Genomic DNA, 26,305 nt, shown 5'->3' on the forward strand with positions numbered 1-26,305 from the left:
ATGCACTATGCACGATTCTTATCAAGGTTATTAATAAGATTCATTTATCAGTTTTTTAAAAGCATGTTTTCATTTTTTGAAGTTTACAGTGGCTGTTGGTTTACATACCTGTGTGATTCTCTAGCCATGTTTTCATTGGTTAATCTAAAATATGTGTACATCCCTTTCTTTGTATTGTTACAAGCTTTAAGCTTGCAAGCTGTAATTGGCTTCTCCTTTGAAGGTCCATCATCTCCAGCATCCTGTCTCCGATCAAGACAAGTCAAGTTCACGAATATTCAGTAGATCCCAAAAAGGAGATCTATTTCTTATAGCTCACTTCCAGGGGTAAGCAATGGTTCACCTAACTTTATCTGGCTAATAATTTTTATGCACTCTAGTAACTTGTTCAAACCTCTTTTGAACCCTGCTATGTTAGTTATCTTAATCATTCTCCAGCAATAGATACCAGAACTTAATAATGCGTTGCAGGAGAACTGTATTCTATGTTTACTTTTCAATCTGTTGGTCATTATTTTCATGAAGTGTCTATTTGTTATTGTGTTGTTTGAAAGGTTAAAGAACCATTCCATAATTCCACCCCACTCATGATTTTATCAGCTTCTATAATTTCTTCTCTTAGTTGACTCTTTTCTAAGTTGAATTAAAACATTTTTTGTTCAAAAATTACCCTATACAAACAAGGACAGTACTGGAAATATATATATGTGGAGAATGCCATTAGGACATAAGAAAAGCCATACTGGGTCAGACCAATGGTCCATCTAGCCCAGTATCCTGCTTCCAACAGTGGTCAATCCAGGTCATAAGTACCTGGCAGGAGCTCAAATACTAGCAACACTTCATGCTACCAATCCCAGGACAAGCAGTGGCTCTCCCCAAGTTTATCTCAAAAACAGACTATGGACTTTTCCTCTAGGAACTTGTTCAAACCTTATTTAAACCCAGATATGCTAACCTGCCATTACCACATCCTCTGGCAACGAGTTCCAGAGCTTAACTATTCTTTGAGTGAAAATATATTTCCTCCTACAGTGGTGGAAATAAGTATTTGATCCCTTGCTGATTTTGTAAGTGTGCCCACTGACAAAGACATGAGCAGCCCATAATTGAAGGGTAGGTTATTGGTAACAGTGAGAGATAGCACATCACAAATTAAATCTGGAAAATCACATTGTGGAAAGTATATGAATTTATTTGCATTCTGCAGAGGGAAATAAGTATTTAATCCCTCTGGCAAACAAGACCTAATACTTGGTGGCAAAACCCTTGTTGGCAAGCACAGCGGTCAGACGTCTTCTGTAGTTGATGATGAGGTTTGCACACATGTCAGGAGGAATTTTGGTCCACTCCTCTTTGCAGATCATCTCTAAATCATTAAGAGTTCTGGGCTGTCGCTTGGCAACTCGCAGCTTCAGCTCCCTCCATAAGTTTTCAATGGGATTAAGGTCTGGTGACTGGCTAGGCCACTCCATGACCCTAATGTGCTTCTTCCTGAGCCACTCCTTTGTTGCCTTAGCTGTATGTTTTGGGTCATTGTCGTGCTGGAAGACCCAGCCACGACCCATTTTTAAGGCCCTGGCGGAGGGAAGGAGGTTGTCACTCAGAATTGTACGGTACATGGCCCCATCCATTCTCCCATTGATGCGGTGAAGTAGTCCTGTGCCCTTAGCAGAGAAACACCCCCAAAACATAACATTTCCACCTCCATGCTTGACAGTGGGGACGGTGTTCTTTGGGTCATAGGCAGCATTTCTCTTCCTCCAAACACGGCGAGTTGAGTTCATGCCAAAGAGCTCAATTTTTGTCTCATCTGACCACAGCACCTTCTCCCAATCACTCTCGGCATCATCCAGGTGTTCACTGGCAAACTTCAGACGGGCCGTCACATGTGCCTTCCGGAGCAGGGGGACCTTGCGGGCACTGCAGGATTGCAATCCGTTATGTCGTAATGTGTTACCAATGGTTTTCGTGGTGACAGTGGTCCCAGCTGCCTTGAGATCATTGACAAGTTCCCCCCTTGTAGTTGTAGGCTGATTTCTAATCTTCCTCATGATCAAGGATACCCCACGAGGTGAGATTTTGCGTGGAGCCCCAGATCTTTGTCGATTGACAGTCATTTTGTACTTCTTCCATTTTTTTACTATGGCACCAACAGTTGTCTCCTTCTCGCCCAGCGTCTTACTGATGGTTTTGTAGCCCATTCCAGCCTTGTGCAGGTGTATGATCTTGTCCCTGACATCCTTAGACAGCTCCTTGCTCTTGGCCATTTTGTAGAGGTTAGAGTCTGACTGATTCACTGAGTCTGTGGACAGGTGTCTTTCATACAGGTGACCATTGCCGACAGCTGTCTGTCATGCAGGTAACAAGTTGATTTGGAGCATCTACCTGGTCTGTAGGGGCCAGATCTCTTACTGGTTGGTGGGGGATCAAATACTTATTTCCCTCTGCAGAATGCAAATAAATTCATATACTTTCCACAATGTGATTTTCCGGATTTAATTTGTGATGTGCTATCTCTCACTGTTACCAATAACCTACCCTTCAATTATGGGCTGCTCATGTCTTTGTCAGTGGGCACACTTACAAAATCAGCAAGGGATCAAATACTTATTTCCACCACTGTATTTGTTTTAAAAGTATTTTCATGTAATTTCATTGAGTGCCCCCTGGTCTTTGTACTTTTTGAAAGAGTGAAATATTGATTAACTTTTACCAGTTCTATATCACTCAGGATTTTGTAAACCTCAATCATATCCCCCCTCAGCCATCTCTTTTCCAAGCTGAAGAGCCCTAACCTCTTTGGCCTTTCCTCATAAGAGAGGAGTTTCATCTCCTTTATCATTTTGGTCGCTCTTCTTTGAACCTTTTCTAATTCTGCTATATCTTTTTTGAGATATGGTGACCAGAATTGAACGTAATACTCAAGGTGAAGTTGCACCATAGGGCAATACAGAAGCATTATAATACTCTTGGTCTTGTTTACCATCCGTTTCCTAATTCCTAGCATCCTCTTTGCTTTTTTGGCTGTCGTTGAACACTGGGCAGATTTCTCAGTAATCTTTTTCTTGGGTGCTGACTCCTAAGGTGGACCCTAGCATCAGATTTGAATTATTCTTCCCAATATGCATTACTTTGCATTTGTCCACATTAAATTTCATCTGCAATTTGGATGCCCAATCTTCCAGTTTCCTAAGGTCTTCCTCCAATTTTTCACAGACTACATATGTTTGAATAGTTTTGTGTCATCTGCAAATTTAATCACCTCACTCGTTTTTCTGACTTACAGATAATTTATAAATATGTTTAATAGCACTGGTCCCAGTACAGATTCCTGTGGCACTCCACTATTCACTCTCCTCCATTAAGAAAAATGGCTATTTAACCCTACCCTCTGTTTTCTGTCCAATAACCAATTCCTAATCCTCAGAAGGACATTGCCTCTAATCCCATTGCTTTCTAATTTTCTCAGGAGTCTCTCATGAGGAACTTTGTCAAAAGCTTTTTGAAAATCTAGATACAGTACACCAACTGGCTCACCTTTATCCATATGTTTATTCACACCTTCAAAGAAATGAAGCAAATTGATGAGGCAGATTTCCCTTGGCTGAACCCATGCTGACTCTGTCCCATTAAACCATGTTTGTCTATGTGTTCCGTAATTTATTCTTCATAATAGTTTTCACTGTTTTGCCTGGCACTGAAGTCAGGCTTACTGGTCTTTAATTTCCCGGATCATTCCTGGAACCCTTTTTAAAAATCAGCGTTACATTGGCCACCCTCCAATCTTCAGGTACTATGGACAATTTTAACGACAGGTTACAGATCTCTAACAGCAGATTAGTAATTTCATGTTGGAGTTCTTTCAGCCCTGGGGTGTATACTATTCAGTCCAGTTGATTTATCACTTTTTAACTTGTTGATTTGGCTCGATAGTTCTTCCAGGTTCACTAAGATTTCCTTCAGTTTCTCCACATCATCACCCTTGAAAACCAGAGGTTCACGTAGATCTCTTACATCTTCATTTAATCTCCCAGCTATGGCCTTGTCCTCCTTGAATGCCCCTTTTCCTCCATCATGATCTAACAGTCCTAGAGGTTCAGTCACAGGCTTTCTACTTCTGATGTACCTGAAAAAGGTGTTACTATGAGTTTTTGTTTCTGCAGTAAGTTTTTCTTCATATTCTCTTTTTGTCTTCTTTATAAATACTTTGTATCTAGCTTGACAGTGCTTATGTTGCTTCTTATTTTTTTTGTTCAGATCCTTTGAAGGATGTTCTTTTGGCTCTAATAGACTCTTTCAAGTCACCTTTTAACCATACTGGCTGTCATTTGCTCATCTTTCCACCTTTGTTAATATGTGGAATGCATCTGGTCTGGGCTTCCACAATGGTATATTTAAACATATTTGTGACACCTCTAAATTAAATTTAGAATACATATTTCAAAAAAGATTTTAATTTCATAATTATCTGCTTACAGCTATTCAGTCTATTTTGATATGTTTGGGTTGTGGATTAGTTTATCACTATAGTTCATCAGGAATTTACCCCCTAATTCTATAAAAGTCACCAAAAATTGTGTGTGCAAATTTGGGCATATGCCCAATATGTGCTCACAATTTAATTGAATAATGAACTAATTACTGCCAATAATTGGCTTTTTAACAAGCAATTATTGGCACAAATTAGATTTAATTAGCATTTATGTGCCTAAAATTTACATGTGATCTGAAAAAGGGGCGTGGAAATAGGAGGGTCATGGGTGTAATGGGAGCATTCCTAAAATTAACACGTGTTGTTATAAAATAACAGGGATATGCTCCTAATTTAGGCCACTTTCAGTTGGTGCAAATGGCTGCCCCTAAAGTTAGGTGTGATTCCCAGGCATGTGTGCTATCCTATAAACCGTGCCTAACTTTAAGCATGCTTATAGAATAGCGCTTTTTCGGCACCAATTTATTTGGCGCCATATATAGAATCTAGCCCTTAATCTTTTAGCTGGACATTTTGGGGCAAATGGCCTGACACACTTACCACTGTTGGTAGGAGAAGCATTTCCATATTGGTTCAGAGTTCCATTTGCACTGAGTTTGAAGAAACTTTAAAGCAAAACCAGAAGTAAAAAAAAAAAAGAGTTTTACCATTCTTGACAAGTGAGAGTCTGTCATCCTTTTGCATGATAAAATATTTTCATTTATCTAGGTCTCAACAAGAAGGAGCCAAGAGATACTACAAATCACCTTTTGTTGCGGACACAATTCTACTTAGCATTCTTCAGTCACTTGATTTAGGGGTAAGTGCATGTGTACATACTGGTATTGTCATTTATACGTGTATGTGGACACATATACACAGAAATACGAGGTGCACACGGTTCTGCACGTACATGCTGATCTTTGATGGTGCATGCATTGGATCCAGGCATTCACATGGACGGATTCTGGGCAGTGTGCAAACACGCATATTAATTACAGCATACTATGGGGCCCCTTTACCAAGCAGCGCTGAAAAGTGGATTGAGGTAGCCGCAACGGGGGTATTTCCTGCGTGCTGAGGCCACTTTTAGCACTGCCAATAAAAAGCACATTTTCTATTTTTCCCAATAATGACCATGCGCTGATTTCCCCATTAGTGCTTGGCCATTAGTACATGAGCCCTTACTACTGCCTATTTTGTAGGCAGTAAGGGCTGATGTGTAAATCCTGCGCTAATCAGTTAGCGTGCGGCACTGCTCGTGCACTAACCGATTAGCACAGCTGCGCCCACTCTCCGCCCCCAAACACGCCCCCAGCATGTGCCGAGTCTGAAACTACTGAGTGCGCTCCACTGTAGTGCATTTTAACTTAAACTTATACCCTGCTTAAACCTAAACGGCTTACAGCATAACATACATAATAAAATCAAAACACACAAAAAACAAATACAATATTATCCACACAGACCCCCCCCCCCCCCACCAGTCAGAACAACTAATAGCTGGCGTAAGTGTTTGCACATAAAAACATATGCATATGTTTTACCAGTTAAGCTAGTATTCTGTAAAGAAAACTAAGTGTCTATCTAAGTAGGCGCATTCATGCTCCCTAAAAATAGGTGCCACTATATACAGATACCCTCTTTGTGCTCTCTTCAGACTTTGAGTGTATCCATCTATTTCTCTTCCCTCACAGTTGTTCATGTTGGTTTCATATATTAGACCCCGGAGTTAACTGGCACTAATTTGGATTTACACATGTGTGTTATAGCGTCTCATGTGCAACCCAAAAGGGGGCATAGCCATAGGAGGGGCATTAGCGGGTCAGGGGTGTTCCAAATATTTAGGCGCAGTGCTATAGAATACTGGCGTTGCGCGTCCAACTTGCACGCCAGGATTTACACCAGGTTTCAGCAGGTGTAAGACCTCATGCCCAAAGTTGGGTGCAGGAATTAGCGCTAGGTGCTATTCTATAGAAGGTGAAGGTGCTCAGTGCCTATTTTTAAGCATCATTCAATCTCTCATTCTATGGAATTTCTGTTCTTCAGTTTATGGTATGTTATATAATACTTATGCAGTGCCTTCCTCAAACAAAAGTTTGATCCAAAGCAACTAACAGCAAAGTACAGTAAATAAAGAACAATATATATTTTCACATTTTACAAAGGACAAGTTCAAAACATAATAAAATACATACTATATAGGAGTGTTCACCCCCCCCCCCCCCAATTTTTTGCTTTATTGATTTTTTATGATGTTTATGGGACCTTTAAACATTTTTTTGTATTTTTTTGTTTTGGGGGCAATGTCAGAAATAGTGCATACTCTTTGGAAAAAAAAAATAAAAACACATTTTTTTTCACTGTCATTTCAGCTTAAAAATGACATCAAACTATATGTTGAAAACAAAGTCACACCCCTAATAATAAATACAGGGGTTCTTTTACTAAACCTTAGCATGGGCTAATGGAATTGCTGTGCGCTAAATGCTACCCATCTTATTTTATACCTATGGGCCATGTGGCACTTAGCAAACACTAATATGCATTAGTGCATGCTAAGCTTTAGTAAAAGGGCCCCACTGTAAGCAATCCTAATCTTAGAACATTTCACCAGAACATTTACTAGTTTTCTGGCCCCCCCCCCCCCCAGGCAAAGGAGCTGAACCTTCACTTACTCTAATTCCCTCCGCCACATTCATAAATCCCTCAACCCCATATTAACACAAAAACTAATAGCAGAATAACTCTTCCACAAAGGATCACCTAGGCCACTATATGATCCCCAGGATCTTAGGTCACTTTTCAGCTATGCAGGATATATTCATGCTTTGGGAGATCTGGATAACTGTTCATGTCATATTCAAAATTTCAAAACAGAAAACCTCTGCCACCTGGGCTTTGAAACCTCCCCTCTCTTCTTCCAAATATAATAGTTACGTGATACTGGTCCACACACTGATGAACAGGCTCTTTACCTCCTCAGTATATCAGTCTGATATTTCTTCTTAGCTTTTATCTCTGAAACAAGAAGACAACAGTTTAGGGGATCTTTTCACTCAGCCTTGCAGGCCATCAAACCACTGATCCATAATAAATAATGCCAGTGCCAACATAGCTAATTGGACATGTAGCACACCATAAATGCAGTGCTAACTTTGCCTGGTTAGTTCTGCAGGTGCCAGCACTGAATACTGGCCAGCACTCATGTGACTACTGGGTTACGCCCTGAAGCCTACCCTGCCTTCTCTCTCGCCCTCCCACCTGAACATATTTCAAGCTCCCTCCATCCTGGTCCCCCGCAAAGTCCAATCCCCCTCCTTCCTGCCCCCCCAAATAAATTCTGATCCTAACTCCATCCCAATCCCCTGAGCAAAGTCCAATCCCTCCTCTTCCCCCCAAGCAAAGTCTGATCTCCCTCCCAGTCCTCCCCCATCGAGCAAAGTCTGATTCCCTCCTTCTCGTCTTTCTCTGAAATCATAGCAGCTCCTCAACCCCCTCGGCCTACTTTAATAGACCTTGTGGCCCAGTATAGTTGACTGGCATATATCTTGATTCAGATATTCAATGGTGAAAGGCTAACTGTGTAAGTCCAACCGCTGAATGTGTGGTTCTAAGTTTATCTGTGCATAGTTAAGACTTCTATTTCTGTGGTCTGACTTATATGGATAAATTATACGAATGAAGGGTAATTTTATAAAAGATCGCCAAGGTTGAAAAATCAAATAGGCACCTATTTTAGGGCTGTCTTATAAAGACAATATAGATATCTGTGATGCTCATTTTCAAAGTAGATGGATGTCTCAAAATGCCCCCAAAATAGTTCACCTGCCAAAAATGTCCAAATCATAATTTTCGAAAGGCAGAATTTGGACGTCCTACACTGCAATTCATCAGCAAGGAGGCATGTTGTGGGTGTGTTTAGGGCAGAACTATGTATGACAGAGATCTGTATACGATGGATGTAGTGAGCATGCAAATCTTTCTCATGCATATTAATTAGGGGTATCCTGAAAACCTGGCCTGTTTGTAGTTCTCAAGGACTGAACTGGGACAAGCCTGTTCCAGAGCTTCAAAAGGAGAAATTAGGTCGTACCTGATAATTTTATTTCCATTAGTCATTCCCACTATTCCAGAACCTGTGGGATAGTTGTGTCTATCAACCAGCAGGTGGAGATAGAGAACTAAAAACTGAGCTGAGACATATTTCTCTTGGCATCCAGTCCAGCTCCTCAGTATTTATATAGACAAGCAGTAAGGATAGACTGAGAATAAACACAACAACCTTAAACAACTTGCTAACCTAACACTAACCAGGTGAGCAAACATGAGTGGACCTCTCTCATCTCTGGACAACTTGTAGAGACCAAGAGATTTGTAAGAAGCACCATGTAAGGTGGCAGTCCTTATTTGACCCATTACTTCGCACCAACTGAACATCTAAGTAGGAAGGACTAATGTAAAGAAAATGATCAGGTAAAACCTAATTTTCCCTTCCAGTACGTTGCTTCCCACTATTGCAGAACCTGTGGAATGTTTAAAAGCAATCCCTAGACTGGGTGGGATCCTGGTGCCGCTGCCCTGAGGACTGAAGCCCCCCAACTGGCTTCCAAGAGCGCCACAACATCCACCCTGTAGTGCTTGGCAAGGTATGTATTATTGATCACATCGCCACCTTGCAAATATCCACCAGAAACAGTAAGGTTGTCTCCGCTAAGGATGTCACTGTATGTCTCGTAGAATGAGCCCACAAGGTCTGAGGAGCTGCTTCCTGCACAAGCAAATAAGCTGACGTGATTGTCTCCTTCATCTGTCTAGCAATTGTGGGCTTGGAAGCCATGAGGCCAAGTCTTTGCTTACCAAAAAGCACAAACAGTCTGACCAGATTGTGAAACTCATTCATGACTTCCAGATATCTAATATGTCTATGTTTTAAGGAAGAATACTGAACCTCCTCGTCCTTTCTGTGAAAGGATGAAAGCTCCACAGATTGGTTGAGATGAAATGCTGATACCACTCTTGGAAGAAAGGAAGGAACCATGCACAGAGAGAGCTCACCTCCAAAAAGTGGAGAAAGGAATCCCGACAAGAGACAGCCTAAGGCTCTGAAACTCTATGTGCCGATGGAACAGCCACCAAGAATGCTGTCTCTAGCATAAGATCTTTCAAGGAGGCCTTCCGGAGTGGCTCAAAAGGAGGCTTCTGAAGAGCCCGAAGGACTAAATTAAGGTTCTACTTTGGATACAATGTATGAAAGGGAGGCCACAAGCAAACCACTCCACACAAAAACTGAACAATATCCGGGTGAGCCACAAGAGACGTCTTCTGTAGTCGGCCCCCTAAAACAGGCCAAACCTGAATTTTCAGAGAACCCAACACCAATCCTTTCTGAAGATCTGCCTGGAGAAATGCTAGGATGTGCGTGATCAAAGCACAGAAGGGAGAAAGTCCGCGCTCAGAACACCAGCCCTTGAATGTCCACAACCTCATGTATGCCATGGATGTACAGCATTTCCAAGCCTGAAGCAAGGTAGCAATGACTGAATCAGAATAACCTTTTTGTCTCAACCGAGCCCTTTCAATGGCCAAGTCACAAAACTAAAAGGGCATGGATCCTCCATGAGCACTGGACCTTGCTTCAGTAGGCTGTGTATCTGCAGAAGACATAGAGGACCCAGCAGTTGAATCAGATCCACATACCACAGCCTCTGTGGCCAATCTTGGGCTATGAGAATTATTCAACCTTGGTGCAATACGATCCTTTTCAACACACGGCCTACTATGGACAAGGAGGGAAAAAGACATGTAGTAGATGTGTCTCTGGGCAGGGTTGCAGTAGGGCATCGATCCCCATTCATCCCAGTTCTTTCCAATGGCTGAAGAACTGGGGCACTTTGGTATTTCTTTGTGTTGCTATCAAGTCCAGAAGTGGAGAACCCCATTGGTCCACTATCAGCTGAAAACCCTGACTGAGTAGTTTCCATTCTCCCCCGGTCCAAGGAGTGCCTGCACAGAAAGTCCACTTCCACGTTCAAGGACCCAGTGATGTGAGCTGCCGACAAGCAGAGAAGAATGTGTCTCTGCCCAACTCATGAAGGATGCTGCCTCTACTGCCACTGAATGGCTGTGGGTCTTACTTGCTGATAAAAGCTACCAGCATTGCATTGTCAGAGAAAACTCGAAGTGGGGCCCTCACCAGAAAGGCAGCGAAGTCACGTAAGGAATTCTGCACTACCCTAAGCTCCATGCGATTTATCAACCACTGAGACTCCTGTTCTGTCTAGGTGCCCTGGGCCAGAGAGAACTTGTTAAGAGTTTACCAACCCGAATTGCTGGTGTCCGTTCTCACCACCTCCTATTGGTTTATCAGAAAGGGAATTCCGATGGTTAAATTCCTGGGTGACAACCACTACTGCATAGTTCATCTGGCAACCAGTATCCAAGGAAGATGAAGACCGTACTTCTGCGACTCCGGAGATCAGCAGCTGAGAAGAGACTCCTGTAATGAGCCCTAGCCCATGGCATCACTTCCATCGCTGCCATCATTGACCCCAGAACCTGGATGTAGTCCCACACTCTGGGCCTGCCTTGACTGAGGAAAAGACGAATCTGTTGAACTAGCTTTGACTTCCTGCCTCCCACGAGGAAGATCCTCTCCCTTGCTGTGTCAAATAGAATGCACAGATACTCCAGCATCTATGATAGAGTTAGTCTGCTCTTCTCAAAAGTGATTACTCAACCTAATGGCTGCAGACAACGAATAGGACAATGCACGAGTGACCCAGTCATCGAGATACTGATGAACTCTGATTCCCTAATTCCGAAGGAAGGCCGCCATCACCATCATAGCCTTGGCAAATGTTCTAGGTGCCATGGTGAGACCACAGGACAAATGCCTGAACTGGAAGGGATGGCCCAGCTCCATAAAACATAGAGGCCTCTGATGCGGGTATATGTAAGTACGCCTTCTTGAGATCAAGGGTGGTAAAACATTCTCCCGCTTGAACGAAGGCTATGACTGCTCTTAGTGTTAAGTACACTTGGAGGCAGTGGTTTAGATCTTTGAGATCTAGGACCGGACGAAAGGTGCCTTCCTTCTTTGAGATAATGAAGTATAGGGTTACCATATGTTCGGTTTTACCCAGACATGTCCTCCTTTTGAGGACACCACAGGATGTCCGGGCGGGTTTTTCCAGCCTGCCCGTTTGTCCGGGTTTGCGGGCAAGTAGGCAGGCTGGCAGGCTGAGGCTGGCGCTTGCACTGACGAGCCTCAGGGTGTCCTCTCCTCCCCTATCGTGCTCTGGTGGTCTAGTGGCTTCATCTTTGGAGCAGGAAAGGATCCCACTCTTTTCTGCCTGGTGATGCTGCTCCTGCTCGCTGCTGGCGTTGCTCCAAAATGGCTGCCAAGACTTCAAGCAGTGGCCTCGCGAGAAGTCTTGTGAGGTCACTGCTTGAAGTTTCGGCAGTCATTTTGAAGTGGCACCAGCAGCTAGCGGGCAACAGCATCACCAGGAAGGAAAGAGTGGGGTTCTTTCCTGCCCCGAAGAGGCCACTAGATCACCAGGGCATGATAAGGTAGAGAGGGGAGGTGGATCATGGATGGGAATGTGGATAGGGGGTAATGGAGGCTTTCTTTGGGGGGGGAGAATCAAGGTGACTGTGTGGCATAGGAGTGAGGAGAGGGTATAGCAGAGGGTTGGTGGGGTGGGGACGGGGCATGACAGGGGCGTGGTAGGTGGGGGAGGGACAGGGCTATTGGTATCCTCTTTTTTGTCAAGGCAAATATGGTAACCCTAATGAAGTAAATGGAGTATCTGCCTTGTCCTTGTTTGGCCTGGGGACCTGGAACAATGGCCTGGAGTGCCAGCAATTTTGGACTACAAAAAAGGGCAGATCCTAAATTGAGGTTGGCGCTCAAGCCTAAGTGGGCTTATCGAACTGCTAAAAAAGAAAGAAAACTTGCAGGGCTGAAAATACTAAGAAGTAAGTGCTCGATACACAAAAGTCCCTGTTAATAACCGCATGTGTTTAGATCCTCAATAGAACTTACCGATTTGGAAATAGCGCGCGATACTCAAAGGCAATCCGATGCAAATGAGTTGCATGCAATTTTTTTTTGTTACATTTGTACCCCGCGCTTTCCCACTCATGGCAGGCTCAATGCGGCTTACATGGGGCAATGGAGGGTTAAGTGACTTGCCCAGAGTCACAAGGAGCTGCCTGTGCCTGAAGTGGGAATTGAACTTAGTTCCTCAGTTCCCCAGGACCAAAGTCCACCACCCTAACCACTAGGCCACTCCTCCACTTTCAGCAATGTCACGATTGTGACTGTATTCCATGCCTACACTCACCTTGCCCCTGGTTAACTGGACCCTGTGGTTGCTGTGGACTGTTTTTTTTCCTGTTTCTCAGACATCTTCCAGGTTCCATTTCGGTCCTGATGTTCCAGCACTCCAGACTTGCCCAGAGGTTTCTGCTGCCAAGCCTCACCTGTGACCTCATCTGTAATTGCCTTTATTAAGCTCCTGGGAATTGTCAGACTTGCCTTTGCAACAGAGGTCTTCAGATGTGCTTTCGTCTGTGAGTGCTTGTTGCAGTTCTAGTTCTGCTAGTCCTTGTCTAGTTTGTCTTTAGCTTCAGTTCCTTACTGCTTATTTCTGTCTTGTTTAGCTTCAGTTCTGTTTCCTTTCTGGCTCTGTCTGCCTTGTGTGTCTTTAGTTTCTGTTCCTTACTGCTGTGTCTGCCCTGTGTGCCTTTAGCTTCTGTTCCTTACTGCTGTGTCTGCCCTGTGTGCCTTTAGCTTCTGTTCCTTACTGCTGTGTCTGCCCTGTGTGCCTTTAGCTTCTGTTCCTTACTGCTGTGTCTGCCCTGTGTGCCTTTAGCTTCTGTTCCTTACTGTTGTATCTGCCCTGAGTGTCTTTAGCTTCAGTTCCTTACTGTGAGTCTCTGCCCTGTCTGTCTTCAGCTTTAGTTCCCTTCCTGCTTGTAGCATCCTGCTTGTCCTTAGCTTCTGCCCTACCCTGCTTATTTCTGCCTTGTTTGAAAGTCCTGAATCCAGTCCAGCCAAGCCAAGTCTGTTCTAGCATCTGGTTCCAGTTCAGCCAAGCCAAGTCCGTTCCAGCATTTGGTTCCAGTCCAGCCAAGCCAAGTCCGTTCCAGGTTCTGGTTCCAGCCAAGCCAAGTCTTTTCCAGCATTTGGTTCCAGTTCAGCCTAGCCAAGGCCGTTCCAGCCTTTGGTTTCAGTCCAGCAAAGCCAAGTCTGTTCCAGGCTAGCATTTGGTTCCAGTCCAGCTAAGCCAAGTCTGTGCCAGCATTTGGTTCCAGTCCAGCCAAGCCAAGTCCGCTTCAGAGTTCTGTCCAGCCAAACCCATTCGAGACTCCTGTACCTGGTACCATCTGTTGGTGTTTGACCTCGCTTCCAGTTTGGGTGGTTCTCCTGCTGTTGCCAGTCTCTGGCAACCACCCAAGGGCTCACTACTCCGGATCACCCTCAGTGGTGTAACAAGTAAGCAGCTTGGTAGGGAAAGCATTTAGCACATGCACAGAACAGTCTCTCGATAAGTGTTCCTGTTCTGCACATGTGCTAGGGCTGGTGTACTCTTTCCTTTCCCCTACAGTACTTCCTGGCTTCACTGGCTCCCTGTCTCCTTTCCTTTGCAGTGCTCTGTTGCTGGCTCCACCTTCCTCCTGCAGCTTACTTGCCTTCCTTCTGTCCCCGATGATTTCGCTGACATCATAGGGGCTTTCTCCAGCCAATTGGCTGTCTGCTTGTTTCTCCGCCCCCACAGCCAACATAGCTCTAGATCTGACGGAAAAGTTTGGACATTAAAGGTAAGTGCTCCTTTCTACAGAGCTCCTTTCTGTGCAGCGCTCAGCATGCTCATTTTAATTCTAATGAGCTCTTCGTAATACTACTACTACTACTAATATTATTTAGCATTTCTATACGTTTGCATAGGATTATTAGTTGCTACACTGAATGGTAAAAACCAGGCAGAACCCCTTTGTGCATTAGATGCTGACTAACGTGATCACTAGACTGGCTAGAACCAGTTTAAATCAGGTGTTGCTAGCACGGTAAGCTTTAAGCATTGGCCAATAAGAGGGAAAATAACAAGAAGTAAAATTAGAGTAAAAAATGATGAAAAGGGAAAAATACCTGTATGGGAAAGCACTGCAAAAGCAGAGAAAAAATCACTGCGAGGAGACTGCAAAGATGCTTCCTCCCTGCGCCACAGAAAAATGAAGACTGAGGGACCCACGCTCATGGGTTGGGTGGGAAGGCATCCGTGTAAGCATGGTGAAATACTACTAGAATTTTCTTGATACATCTGTACGCTAGTCAGCATCTGCACTGGGCTCCGTCGGATGACGTTACCTACATGTGAGAATGCCTTGTAGCGCTATAGAAATGCTAAATAGTAGTAGTAGTAGTAGTAGAATACATCTGGGCATGCTTGTCCTCAGAGAATGGAGATATCATGTGAAAAGACTGGCAGTTACAGAGAGGGAGACTCACGTTGTCTTATCTGCAAGTAAAGGAGGAAGAGACACAGGCAGAACATGAGGCTTCCTCCTGTCACCACGAGGATTATCCAATATCTTTCACCGAGGATCTGCTGCCACCCTGCAAAAGAATATGGGTTCATTATCCTTCCTGATGTCAATGTGTGCATGTCTGGTGCTCTTCTTTGTGTGTTTGTGTTTGTTAGGCATCTGCATGGAAAAGGAATTTTGGTTCATTTTCCAATCATTTTTTAACTTTTCCCCCAATTTTGGACATTTGCCAGATTGTATTGCATGTTTGTTGTAATCAGGGCTTTCTTTGATGGAGTACTTGGGGGTACTGAGTACCTGCACCTTTTCCACTGTCTGCTAAAATTGACCCATGGTCCCCAAGTTTTAATGAAAGAGCTCAGGCCCTACACACCAATTGTGCCTTGTCATAGTTTCTGTGACTGGTTGCAGGGGCCCTGGCTATTTTGTGGGGTGGGTCACTCAGTGATCACCCCACCCCTGAAGGGTGGCCTGGCATTTGAGTACCGGCACCTTTTTTGCTAGAAAAAAATGCACAGGTTGTAATAAACAATTTCAATGCATATTAAATGACTTAATGTGTGTTGTCATAGATTAACATACATTAAATCGATTTTGAACACAAAGGTCAATATTTAAAAGGACTTATCTGGGTAGCAGGTGCTGTTACCCAAATAAGTCCTGCCGATGCAGATATTCAGTGGCATAATTCAGATAGTGCTACTGAATATCCTTATAGGTCACCATGGCACTATTTAGACAATGCCCGAGCGGTCCAGGGGTGGAGACAAGACTTATCCAGGAAGCGGCGATTTTCAGTGCTGCCACCGGATAACTATCCACATAACTTAGGACAGATGCATAAAATAATAGGTTAGGCAGCATAAAAACTGTTTTACTCTTTTGGGATCTTGGCCACCATTGGAAACAGGATACTGGTCTTGATGCAATGCTTATGTGCTTATGTTCCTATAATATGTCCAGATAGTCGTCAAATGGTGCCGCTATTCGAATAATGCTGGCCACTAACCACTAGATATGGATATTCAGAGGTAGCCACTATCTGGATACTGCTGCCGAATATCTGGATTTTTTTTCCATATTGGCCAGTGGTCAACAAATATCCCGACTGTTCACTGTAGGCTTATTATGCATTTTTAAAGACACACCAACAAGCTGAATGCAGACTAATGAAGGCACATATTGCTGGTGAAAATGCTTGCACCTAGATTGCAAGAGAACTCACATAAATTACAGTATTCTATAAGTTACAAATGTAAGTGTAAACCACACCCATGCTCCACCTAAACTCCGCCCACTTGTATCTCCACCTGCAAACTACACACTATTGCACACACATGCAACTTTTACAGAATAGTGCGTAGTCAGCCATTCTCAACCCAGTCCTTGAACAACACCTAGTCCCATCAAGTTTTCAGGATATCCACAGTGAAAATGCATGAGATAGACTTGCATGCACTGCCTTAATTGCATGCAAATGTAACTCATGAATATTCATTATGGAAATCCTGAAAACCCAATGGGACTAGGTGTGCTCTGAGGACTGGGTTGGGAATGGTTGGTTTAGGTGGAATATTGACATGTACACACGTATTGCAGTGTGTACAGTATATGCTAGTATTCTAAACATTTGACCACGTATCTGCCACATAAATGTTAGCCCCTTTATAGAATTTACCTTATGGTGTCCATATGTCTGCATACCTACATAGCAGCCAGGTGCCTCTAAGGCTTACCCTGTTTATCACCATGCTTGGCTGTGTGCGTTTATGATGTGTGTCTGTATGTTTTCAGTACAGAATTCTAGAATATATACTTTACCTAGAGAAAACTGAATTGTTTGCAAGTTGTGATTTATTTTATTAGACCAACATAAGCATTAGGCAGAGATGATCTTGTGTACTCAGTGAATGTAAGAAATAAGAAATGACATTATTCTGCCCAAAATGCTCTTCCAGTCTTTAGCGAAGTCTCAATCAGTTAAGGACTACAGCAGTAAGTACATCAATATGGCTACAGTTTTTAAGACTAATTTAAGACAAAGCAGACCCCCAGAGGGAAATGACAACACAAACGAGCCGTAGAACAAAAACATGTAGTTGGCCACAGATGAAACAATGAGACAGAGTCAAGGATCAGAGGAAGAAAATTTTATTGAACTCGATACGGCTTGTGTTTCAGCAAATGTCTGCATCAGGGGTCAAACTGTCGTTCCAGCAGTGCAAAGAAATATTTCCGTTGCTGCTGCATCTGTTTGGATATACTGTTACTGTGTTACTGAAAATTAGGAAGCTTTGCTTTACACTGCTGGAATGAAAATTTGACCCCTGACCAAGCAATTGCCGGAACACAACTACACTTTTTTTTTTTTTGTTCTAAGGCTTATTTAAACCAAGCTTTAAAGTGTTCTTGTCTGTTAATGCTGTGTGATCATGGCAGCAGGCAGCCCTGTGCTATTTGCAGCTGGCACGTATTCCTAGGCCTATCTGAGGTGCATATTATTGTTGACCTGCGTGAAGCATTCTGCTGCCACCATTTTGGCTTGAGGACCATGTGATGATGAATCTGCAGTTTCCAATTTGAGCAGTTCCTTTCATGACAAACATTTAAATGCAATGCAGTTTCACTTCAGAAGCAGCATAAAGTTCCTGGAATTCTTGGAAATGGTTGGGCCTGAACACCACATTCCTTTACCTCCAGGGAAATGGGCAGAACATAAAACAAAGGATAGTATTCACCTGGAAGGGGGATGCTACAAAACTCAGGGACCCCTCAGTTGTCAGTTGATTTCACCCAATGCTGAAAAGAAGATCTCTGTGAGATAAAAGCTTACCCTGTTTTTTTACGCACTGAGAGACAAATGTTGTTAAAGATGTTTTTTTCCGTTGTGGTCAGAGACTTGCTATTTTGTTTTACCCACTATGAAAAGTCAGACTATTTCATTTTCCCTTGTGGCCAGAAACCTTGCTGTTTTGTTCTACTCATGACCAAAAGCCAGAACTGCTTTACTTTTCTAAATCATGGCACCAGGGTGATGTGGCTAATAAATGAAGCTGGTTAGTGAAAGTCCTTGCTCAGACCAAAAGCCAGAACTTGGGTTAGAATCACTTTGATGAACAAAGCGCTTGTCAGGTTTCTAACCTGAGTTACTTAAACCATTCCAGGTTCAAGCCAGAATTTATTATTAAATAGAAGGTTCACAGAAACAGTACACAGGTAATTTCACCTACACAGAATCCAACCTTCAAGGTATGGCGCATGGATAGTATACAGTTTTTGGTAACAAATCTGAATACTTCAAGACAAAATTAGTTGACAGTACTCACAATGCATCCTGTTCAAGATCTGGATATCCACGTTGACATCCACATATACATTCAGGTTCACAAATCAATTTCTTTCTTCAACTTAATTTGAAGAGTCATGGACCCTTTATCTGAGTTCTACACTAGAGAACTGCATGGGAACGGGGACTGCAGGAATCCCAGGCGGTATGGAAGAAGTTGCCATGGGATTCCTGCAGGGATGGAAGAAGTTACCATTGGATTTCCATGGGGATGGAAGAGGTTGCCATGGGATTCCCGTGGGATTGTAGTCAAATCTCTGGTGACTCCAGAATGAGGCTTGGAATACACTGTGAGTGGCAACTGGAGCAGCAGAATGAGGCTTGGAACATAAAGCGAGTGGCAATTGGATTGCTAGAATGAAGCTTGGAATGCCCATAGAGGCAGCTGGAACACCAGACTGAGGCTTGGAACACTCATTGGTTGAATAGTGAATACCATGAAAACAAAACATGGGAGGCTGTTGGGGTTGGGAGAAAACAGAGGGCTGCAAGCAAGTAAATAATGGTGTCAACTCCTGCATGTTCAGGTGGGGATGGAGGAGAATAATTGTATGGATGGGTGGGGATGGAATGGATCTTAGCGGGTACGGGTAGGTATGGATTAGATTCCCTTGAGGATGGGTAGGGATGGGTGAAATTTCTGTTCCTGTGAAACTCTCTATTCTACACAGCATAAATAAGTAGTCTTCAAGTTGTGAGGGACAAGTAATTGTTCCCAAAGATCCCTTTCAAGCCTCGAGATTCACCTCTGTTTCTGAGGGACAGGGCTTCTGGTGCTTGTATCAGGCTTCCCCTGCATAATTTGGGTTTAGCAGTACAATCCAGTAGTTCAGGAGGTAGGGCTCCTGTGTTTTGCTCAGCGGGTTCCTGGTTCAAGACAGAACCAAATCTTTTTGCCCTGACAGTACCATGAACTATCCTTTTCGCTTGAAAAAGCTTCCAACAAGAAGAGGTCAAAATGGGAAACCAATTCTTCAAATTCATCAGATACCCGAATTCCACTACCAATCCATGACAATCAGCATGCACACAATAGCAAAACAGAGAAGGACAGAAGGAAGGAGCAGTTCCTGTGTTAAAATTGGATCAGATGATATACACCAACAAGACACAACACAAGTACCTGTACATAATATGCAAACCACTTTGATTGTACCACTTACTGTATTCTTTAAGTTATGCATGTAAGTGGGAGAGAGAGAGAGAGAGAGAGAGCTGGTAGAGTGTATTTTCAGAAAGGTAGGCCAGACCAACAAATGAGAACAACCAGATAGGAGATGCAGCACAGACCCTGAGTGCCATACAATTAACAATTTCTAGAAGCAAGATGAGAGTAAGTCTCTCAGACAATATATGCAATCTACATAGCAGTTGCTGGTAGAGGCAATGTGATGGAACACCCTGTGCAGTACTAGTGAATGAGTTGTAAGCTTTTTCTGTGTAGGGACCCTGATATAAATCTAAATAATTAAGCATACTGAGTGACCAGTCTAGAATAGCAATGTACATTCTTATTCAGCATATTTTAGCTTGCTTCATATTACTAAGGAAACAGAGGAAGTTCAGAACAATAGAAACAGGATGCCGTTAGCTGAGCACAAGATGTCAGACAATGGGACAAATGGGAAACTGCAGATACATTGGTCTATATGACAGAAAGGAGCATAGGAGGAGGTGGTGGGCTAGAGTGAGATCAATATACCTATAAAAGAGGGTCCCCAGACCTAGCCTGGCAGGGGTTGAGCGAGGGTTTAGGAAGCTAAGCCTTCTCTTAGCTCCAAATTTTGATTTTCTTTTCTCTTTGTTATAGTACCTGCACTCTGCTCAGTTCTGCTTTTAGATTGCTGAATGCAGACAATTAAGTGACAGGAAAATAAAGAACCTTGATCTTTAAGTTGACAACTGGTTTTGTGGGAGATTTTCTTGTGTGGTAAACCCTCCACCTGAGAGAGACGGGAGGAAGGAGTTATCCCCTCAGTGAGTGTCCAGAAAGAGCAGGCCCTTCTTCTGAGACAAGAGACAGACTCCAATATGCTGAGTAGAAACTCTTGTTCAACACTTCAGAACTGTAAGTTATTTTCTTTCTTTGATTTGCATTAAAGAAGATTTTGGTTCAAGAGTTCTGAGTCTTCACAGTGATGTTCTATACTCTGGTTTAACTGATAGTCAAACTTACACCCTTGTTTATTAAGCCGTGTTAGTGGCTGCCGTGTGGCAATGCTGACACAGCCCATTTAAAATGAATGGGCTATGTCAGCATTACCACATGGCAGCTACTAGCATGGCTTAGTAAACAGGGTGGTTAGTGTTTTGTAACAGCACTTCTGCAAGGACTGTAACAGTAAGTGCTAGTATTCTATATATTTACATGTGTAAGGGGTGCATAAATGTGGGCACCTCAAGACAAACACACACATCTGATTCCATTACAGGCAACAACAAATGTGCAGGGAAGTACTCATGGGATAATCATTTCCAGCAGTCATAGCTGGTCTTCTGGGACCTTGCACTCCTGATGGTCCTTCACCATCCAACAGGTCTCTTTACCCACTCTTCAGTGCCCTAGTCCTCTGGGAGCTAGGTGCTCTACACTGACCCTTAGTCTAAGAACAGGCACCCATGGAATTTGGGTTGATCTGAAAATCATCCAGAAAAGAAGATACTCATTAGTGGATTGAGTCTAAGAAGTGCAAATTGAAGCATAAGCTTAGATTGAATATTAACTTGCAATCTAGCAGCACACCTTGGACCTATCAATAATGTGTGTTAACTGTACCCCTCCCCCCATAGAAAAAAAGGCGATAAGGGCTCCTGTGCTAACCCGGCGGTAACTGGGCAGTGTGCGGCTTAGTAAACCCCAGCATTAAAGCCTCTCTAACTAAACTGAAATTCTTACTCAACCAACTAATTCATTTTGTTTTTCACACTTGTACAATATGCCCGGCACCATACATCTGACTTCCTTGGCTACCTCTGCTTTTCTGAGCAACTACTAGGAGAGCTGTTTCCAAGGAAACACTGACTCAGCTTGGACACTTGAGTTGTTCTACCCAATCAGGTCGCTTGCTCTGAACCTTTAGTTTTTTTCCTGCCTCACGTGGAACCTTTTTGAATTGACATAATCTCCATTTTGATTTTAAGTTTTCCTATAGGAAATAATAGGAAAAGTACACTTTTAGACATTGTTGTGGGGAAATCAATACAAAATCTCACCCAAATTTCCAAGTTACTGTAGCACTACTGTACCAACATTTCAGTGTTCTTACATTTCAAAAACACCCATTTCCAAGAACATCTCCTCTCTTTCTCAAATTAAATAGTTTAAAATTTCTCAGAATCCCTAGAAGTTCCTCAAAAAATTTAATTTAAAATCTCTGTCACATCCTCCATCGAGGAATCTTCACAGGAACCCACCAAAAGCCTTACATGTGTACCACCCTGAAGTTTCACCACCAAAATGGATTTTTACCCAGATTTAAACCCCCAGCCCACCCTGTTTTCAAGAACCCATAATTACAAAAAAAAAAAGTAAATAAAATTAACCCTTCGCATCCCCAAGCCGCATATACAAAAATTACATTAAAAAAACCCCTAAACTTAAAGTTTTCTTAGGTCACCAGACTCCTTACCTTGATCCTTAGGTCTTCCATACTTGGTGATCAACTTTTGTTAGGGTCCTGACAGAGCCTTCCGACAACCTTGGTTGTCAATGGTAAAAAAAACACAAATTCCCTGGAACTCTGGCCAGGCAGGCACAAAAATCAAGGTCCTGGCTTGATTTGGGGCCTAGTTGCATCCCTAGAGCACTACTGCATATGTATGAAAGAACATGCATACTGTGGGGACCTGTCCAGGCGAAACTGATAATTTTCTTTAGTGCTCCCAGCCTCGGAAACCACATTCCCAGGCCAGACCGAGTCATGAGTGGTCACGCTTTTGCGATCTCCCACTGGAGCCCCTGAAACAACTCTGGAGCCTCTCAACTCATTATCAGTGGCCACCAATGACCCAACTGTCCCCTGGAAATGGTCCCCATGCCCTAGACCCAGCTAAAAATACTTAAAAAAATTAATTAACCCCTTTAGGGGGTTACATTATATACTTCTTAGAAGTAACTGGAACAATTGTGTCCAATAGTACATACTGTCCAATCAAGGTCTCAACCCATTCATTTATGCAGACGATGTCACGATCTGCATCCCATTTATAAATGATTTAGCAGAAATCACAAATAAAATTAATCACAGCTTCCAAATAATGAATTCATGGGTGGATACTTTCCAACTGAAGCTTAATGCAGAAAAGACACAATGCCTTATTATTTCAGCACAATATAACAAGATTAAGTATAATAATATAAATACACCAAACTTTACTCTTTCTGTTTCGGATACCCTGAAACTCCTAGGAGTCACAATTGATCGAAGTCTCTCACTAGAAAGTCATGCAAAAAATGTAACAAAGAAATGTTTCATGCAATGTGGAAACTAAAAAGAATTCAACTATTCTTCCCAAGAGAGGTATTCCGCAATCTGGTGCAGTCAATGGTGTTAAGTCATTTGGACTATTGCAATTCCATCTACGCCAGCTGCAAAGCACAAATTATTAAAAAACTACAAACGGCCCAGAATACTGCAGCCAGACTCATATTTGGAAAAACGAAATACGAAAGCGCCAAATCCCTCAGAGAAAAATTACACTGGCTCCCACTAAAAGACCGAATTACGTTCAAAACCTGTACCCTTTTATGAACAAGGTTCATAAAATTATTCATAGCGAGGCCCCGATATATATGTTTGACCTCATAGACTTACCAGCAAGGAACACAAAAAGATCATCACGTACTTTCTTGTACCTCCACTACCCTAATTGCAAAGGACTTGAATATAAATCGATATATGCATCTAGCTTCTCCTATGCCTGCACGCAAACATGGAATGCATTACCAAGTGCCATAAAAACAACGCACGATTTGGTAACCTTTCGAAAATTACTAAAGACCAACCTGTTCAATAAGACTTACTACAAAGGTCCTTCATAATTGAACTGACACCACTTTTACCTGAACAAGTTATCTATGATCTCTTATTATCTGTTTAATATATTTACTATGCTAATTGTTTACTATAATCAATATATCTTTATTGAATGTTATATATTATCCTAGTTCTCTTACACCTGAAATGATTTATATATCGTTTATTCTAATTTATTTTATATTTCTCTACTTTAAATGCAATAATATTCTGTATCTCTCCTTTCGGTAATGGCGCTTGCTATTATGGCATAATGTAAGCCACATTGAGCCTGCAAACAGGTGGGAAAATGTGGGATACAAATGCAATAAATAAATATTATGGGACAATATGCTGCCTACAATGTTAACACAATATGCATTAAAGTCTCTTAATAGCCAGCATAGAGTGGAGGTGGAACATATAGACAGATAAGACAGAGTAACAAGAATTAGATAAAAATAAGGGGACTAACTTAAAGAAAGTAGCGGGTGATGTCAGAAAGAGTGCATGCATATGATCTCAGCTAGAGTAGGAGTGGATAAGCAAATCCTTCTACAGTATATACAGTTGGTGTTAGTCCTTATGTGTGTGTGTTTGTTTCTGACTAGCTAGTAAGCTGCTTCTTCCGTTAAAGACTTGTGAGAAGAGGGAGACTGAAGATTTGCCTAGGGTGCCCATTACCTTTGCACCTGCTCTGCATATGACTAGTATTTAAAGATCTCATACATCTGAAAGGCATTCTGGGGCCCTTTTACAGAGTGGTGGTAAGCCCAACGCAGGCTTACCGTTCCCTATTCCGGGACTAGGGCCAGTGGTAGTTCCGGGTTGAGCATGCACCATTTCCGGGGGAAATCCCCCAGGAAATGGTTAGCATGGTGGTAACCAGGAATCACTGTGTGCTGTCCAATTATCGCCAGGTTACCTCAAGAGCTCTTATCTCCACCTCAATGGGTGGTAGTAAGGGCTCCCCACCGCATGGCCATGCGGTAAGAATTTTCTTACTGCATGGCCATTTTATTTTGGGGGCTTTTTACCTGCTGTGGTAAAAAGGGCCCTGGCATGCGGGAAAAATAACCCCTGCTGCTACCGCAGGGCCCTTTTCCCCACAGCTTGGTGAGTCTAAACAGCAGGCTTTAGAGAAAGGGAAGAAGAGTGTGGGTCCTAAAATTACTCTTTAGCCTCCAGATATGTTTGTTTGTAAATGGTTTGGTCCCTCCAGGAGTCCCAGCATGCATTCCTGTTCAGAGCATTAGTAGCAGAAAGTATGCAGGATATCAAAGCCTAGAAGGCTGTATGCCAGCCAATATGTAGAGGACTAGATTCTATATATGGTGCCTACAAAAGCAGTGCCGAAAAAAGCGTTATTCTATAAGCCGAGTTTAAAGTTAGGCATGGTTTATAGAATAACATAACAATAAAATGTATATTCCACTATATACCTTTCGGTTCAGTGCGAATCACATTAAAGAGACTGGTCATGTCCAGGAAATACATAAACAATTAATATTAAAACAGACTGATTGCACCTTATAAATCAGATATGATTCACTACAAATGTCTTAAATAGATAAGTTTTTATCTGTTTTCAAAACTGCCTGTAATTAGTCGTGGAAGATAGTATGCTTTATATTTGTCCAAATAAGCAGCCTGATAAGAGAAAAGAGTGTCTAAAAGTTTAGTCTTTTTCTTTGGGTATTGTATTGATGGATAAGTAAATAAAGTCAATGATCTAGTAATCCTAGATTTTTATAATAGAACAAAATGGTGCATAAGATATGAAGGAGCAATACCATATAATATCTTAAAGGGAGAACCATAATTGCATGTTAATTTTAGGAATGTCCCCGTTACACCAATGACCCTCCTGGTTCCACACCCCCTTTTTCAGATCATGTGTAAATTCTAGGCACGGATCCCATGCCTACATTTACACAAATGCCAATTAAATCTAATTAGTACCAATAGTTGCTTGTTAAAAAGCTATTAATTGGCTCGTTATTCAATTAAATTGCATGTGCTAATTAGGCACGTGCCCAAATTTGCATGCACAATTTTTGGTGACTTTTATAGAATTAGGCAGATAATGTCTGGAATAAGTATTCACCTATATAAAATCCTTCCCTCCTCTATGCAGGTAAAAGAGAGTGTGCTCTGATCACAGTTTTCATATTTTTACCTATGGGGTTAAGTCAGGGGAGGGAAAAAATAGGTATGGAGATTTCATTTGGTTCAGCTGCAAAGCATAAGAATAGCTATACTGGGACATACCGATGGTCCGTCTTGCCCAGCATCCTGCTTCCAACAGTGGCCAATCCCCAGTGGCTTTTCCCATGTCTGTCTTAATAGCAGATTATGGATTTTTCCTCCAGAACTTGTCCAAACATTTATTTATTTATTAAACTTTCACAAACTAAATCAAGAACATTCTTAATAGTGAAAAGATATAGAAAGAATTAGTAATATTAAACATCATATTACTCAAATTTACTACAAGTAATATATAATCTATCCGATCTTTAGTCCACAATAGAGAGAGAGAATAAGGTACAATTCTAGGAAATATAAATTCTATTAACTAAGTTAAGCAAATAGAGGAGAAACTCGGACTATTAAATTAATTATGGAGTGGACAAAGATATTACAATTGGTTGCATAATTGAAGTTACAAGAGTCTTGGAGTTTAGAAAGGAAATTAGATGTGTAGGATCATAGAAAACATACTTTACCGAATTTACTTTCAATACACATTTGCAAGGGAAATTCAACCAAAACAAACACGAGGGTGAAGTTTAAGAAAAAGTTGCCGTCGCTTTTGAGTTACTCTAGCAATACCTGGAAACACTCTAATCTTATAATTCATAAAAAGTTCTTCTCTATGCTGGAAAAATTGTTTTAATATCCAGTCTCGAT

General features: G+C 42.2%; 1 protein-coding gene across 2 annotated transcripts in view; it reads right to left on the bottom strand.

The window, feature by feature from the left end:
* Window positions 1-26,305, bottom strand: part of CD19 (CD19 molecule) — a 171,849-nt gene that overhangs the window by 92,219 nt on the left and 53,325 nt on the right. For both annotated transcript variants that reach the window (XM_030208735.1, XM_030208734.1), the window contains exons 5-7: window positions 14,994-15,101; window positions 7,453-7,495; window positions 5,036-5,100 (exon numbers count right to left, since the gene is read on the bottom strand). In XM_030208735.1, coding sequence (XP_030064595.1) covers window positions 5,036-5,100; window positions 7,453-7,495; window positions 14,994-15,101 — 216 coding nt within the window. The remainder of the gene's footprint in view (window positions 1-5,035; window positions 5,101-7,452; window positions 7,496-14,993; window positions 15,102-26,305) is intronic.

Source organism: Microcaecilia unicolor, chromosome 7 (assembly GCF_901765095.1).
Source record: "Microcaecilia unicolor chromosome 7, aMicUni1.1, whole genome shotgun sequence".
Lineage (NCBI taxonomy): Eukaryota > Metazoa > Chordata > Amphibia > Gymnophiona > Siphonopidae > Microcaecilia > Microcaecilia unicolor.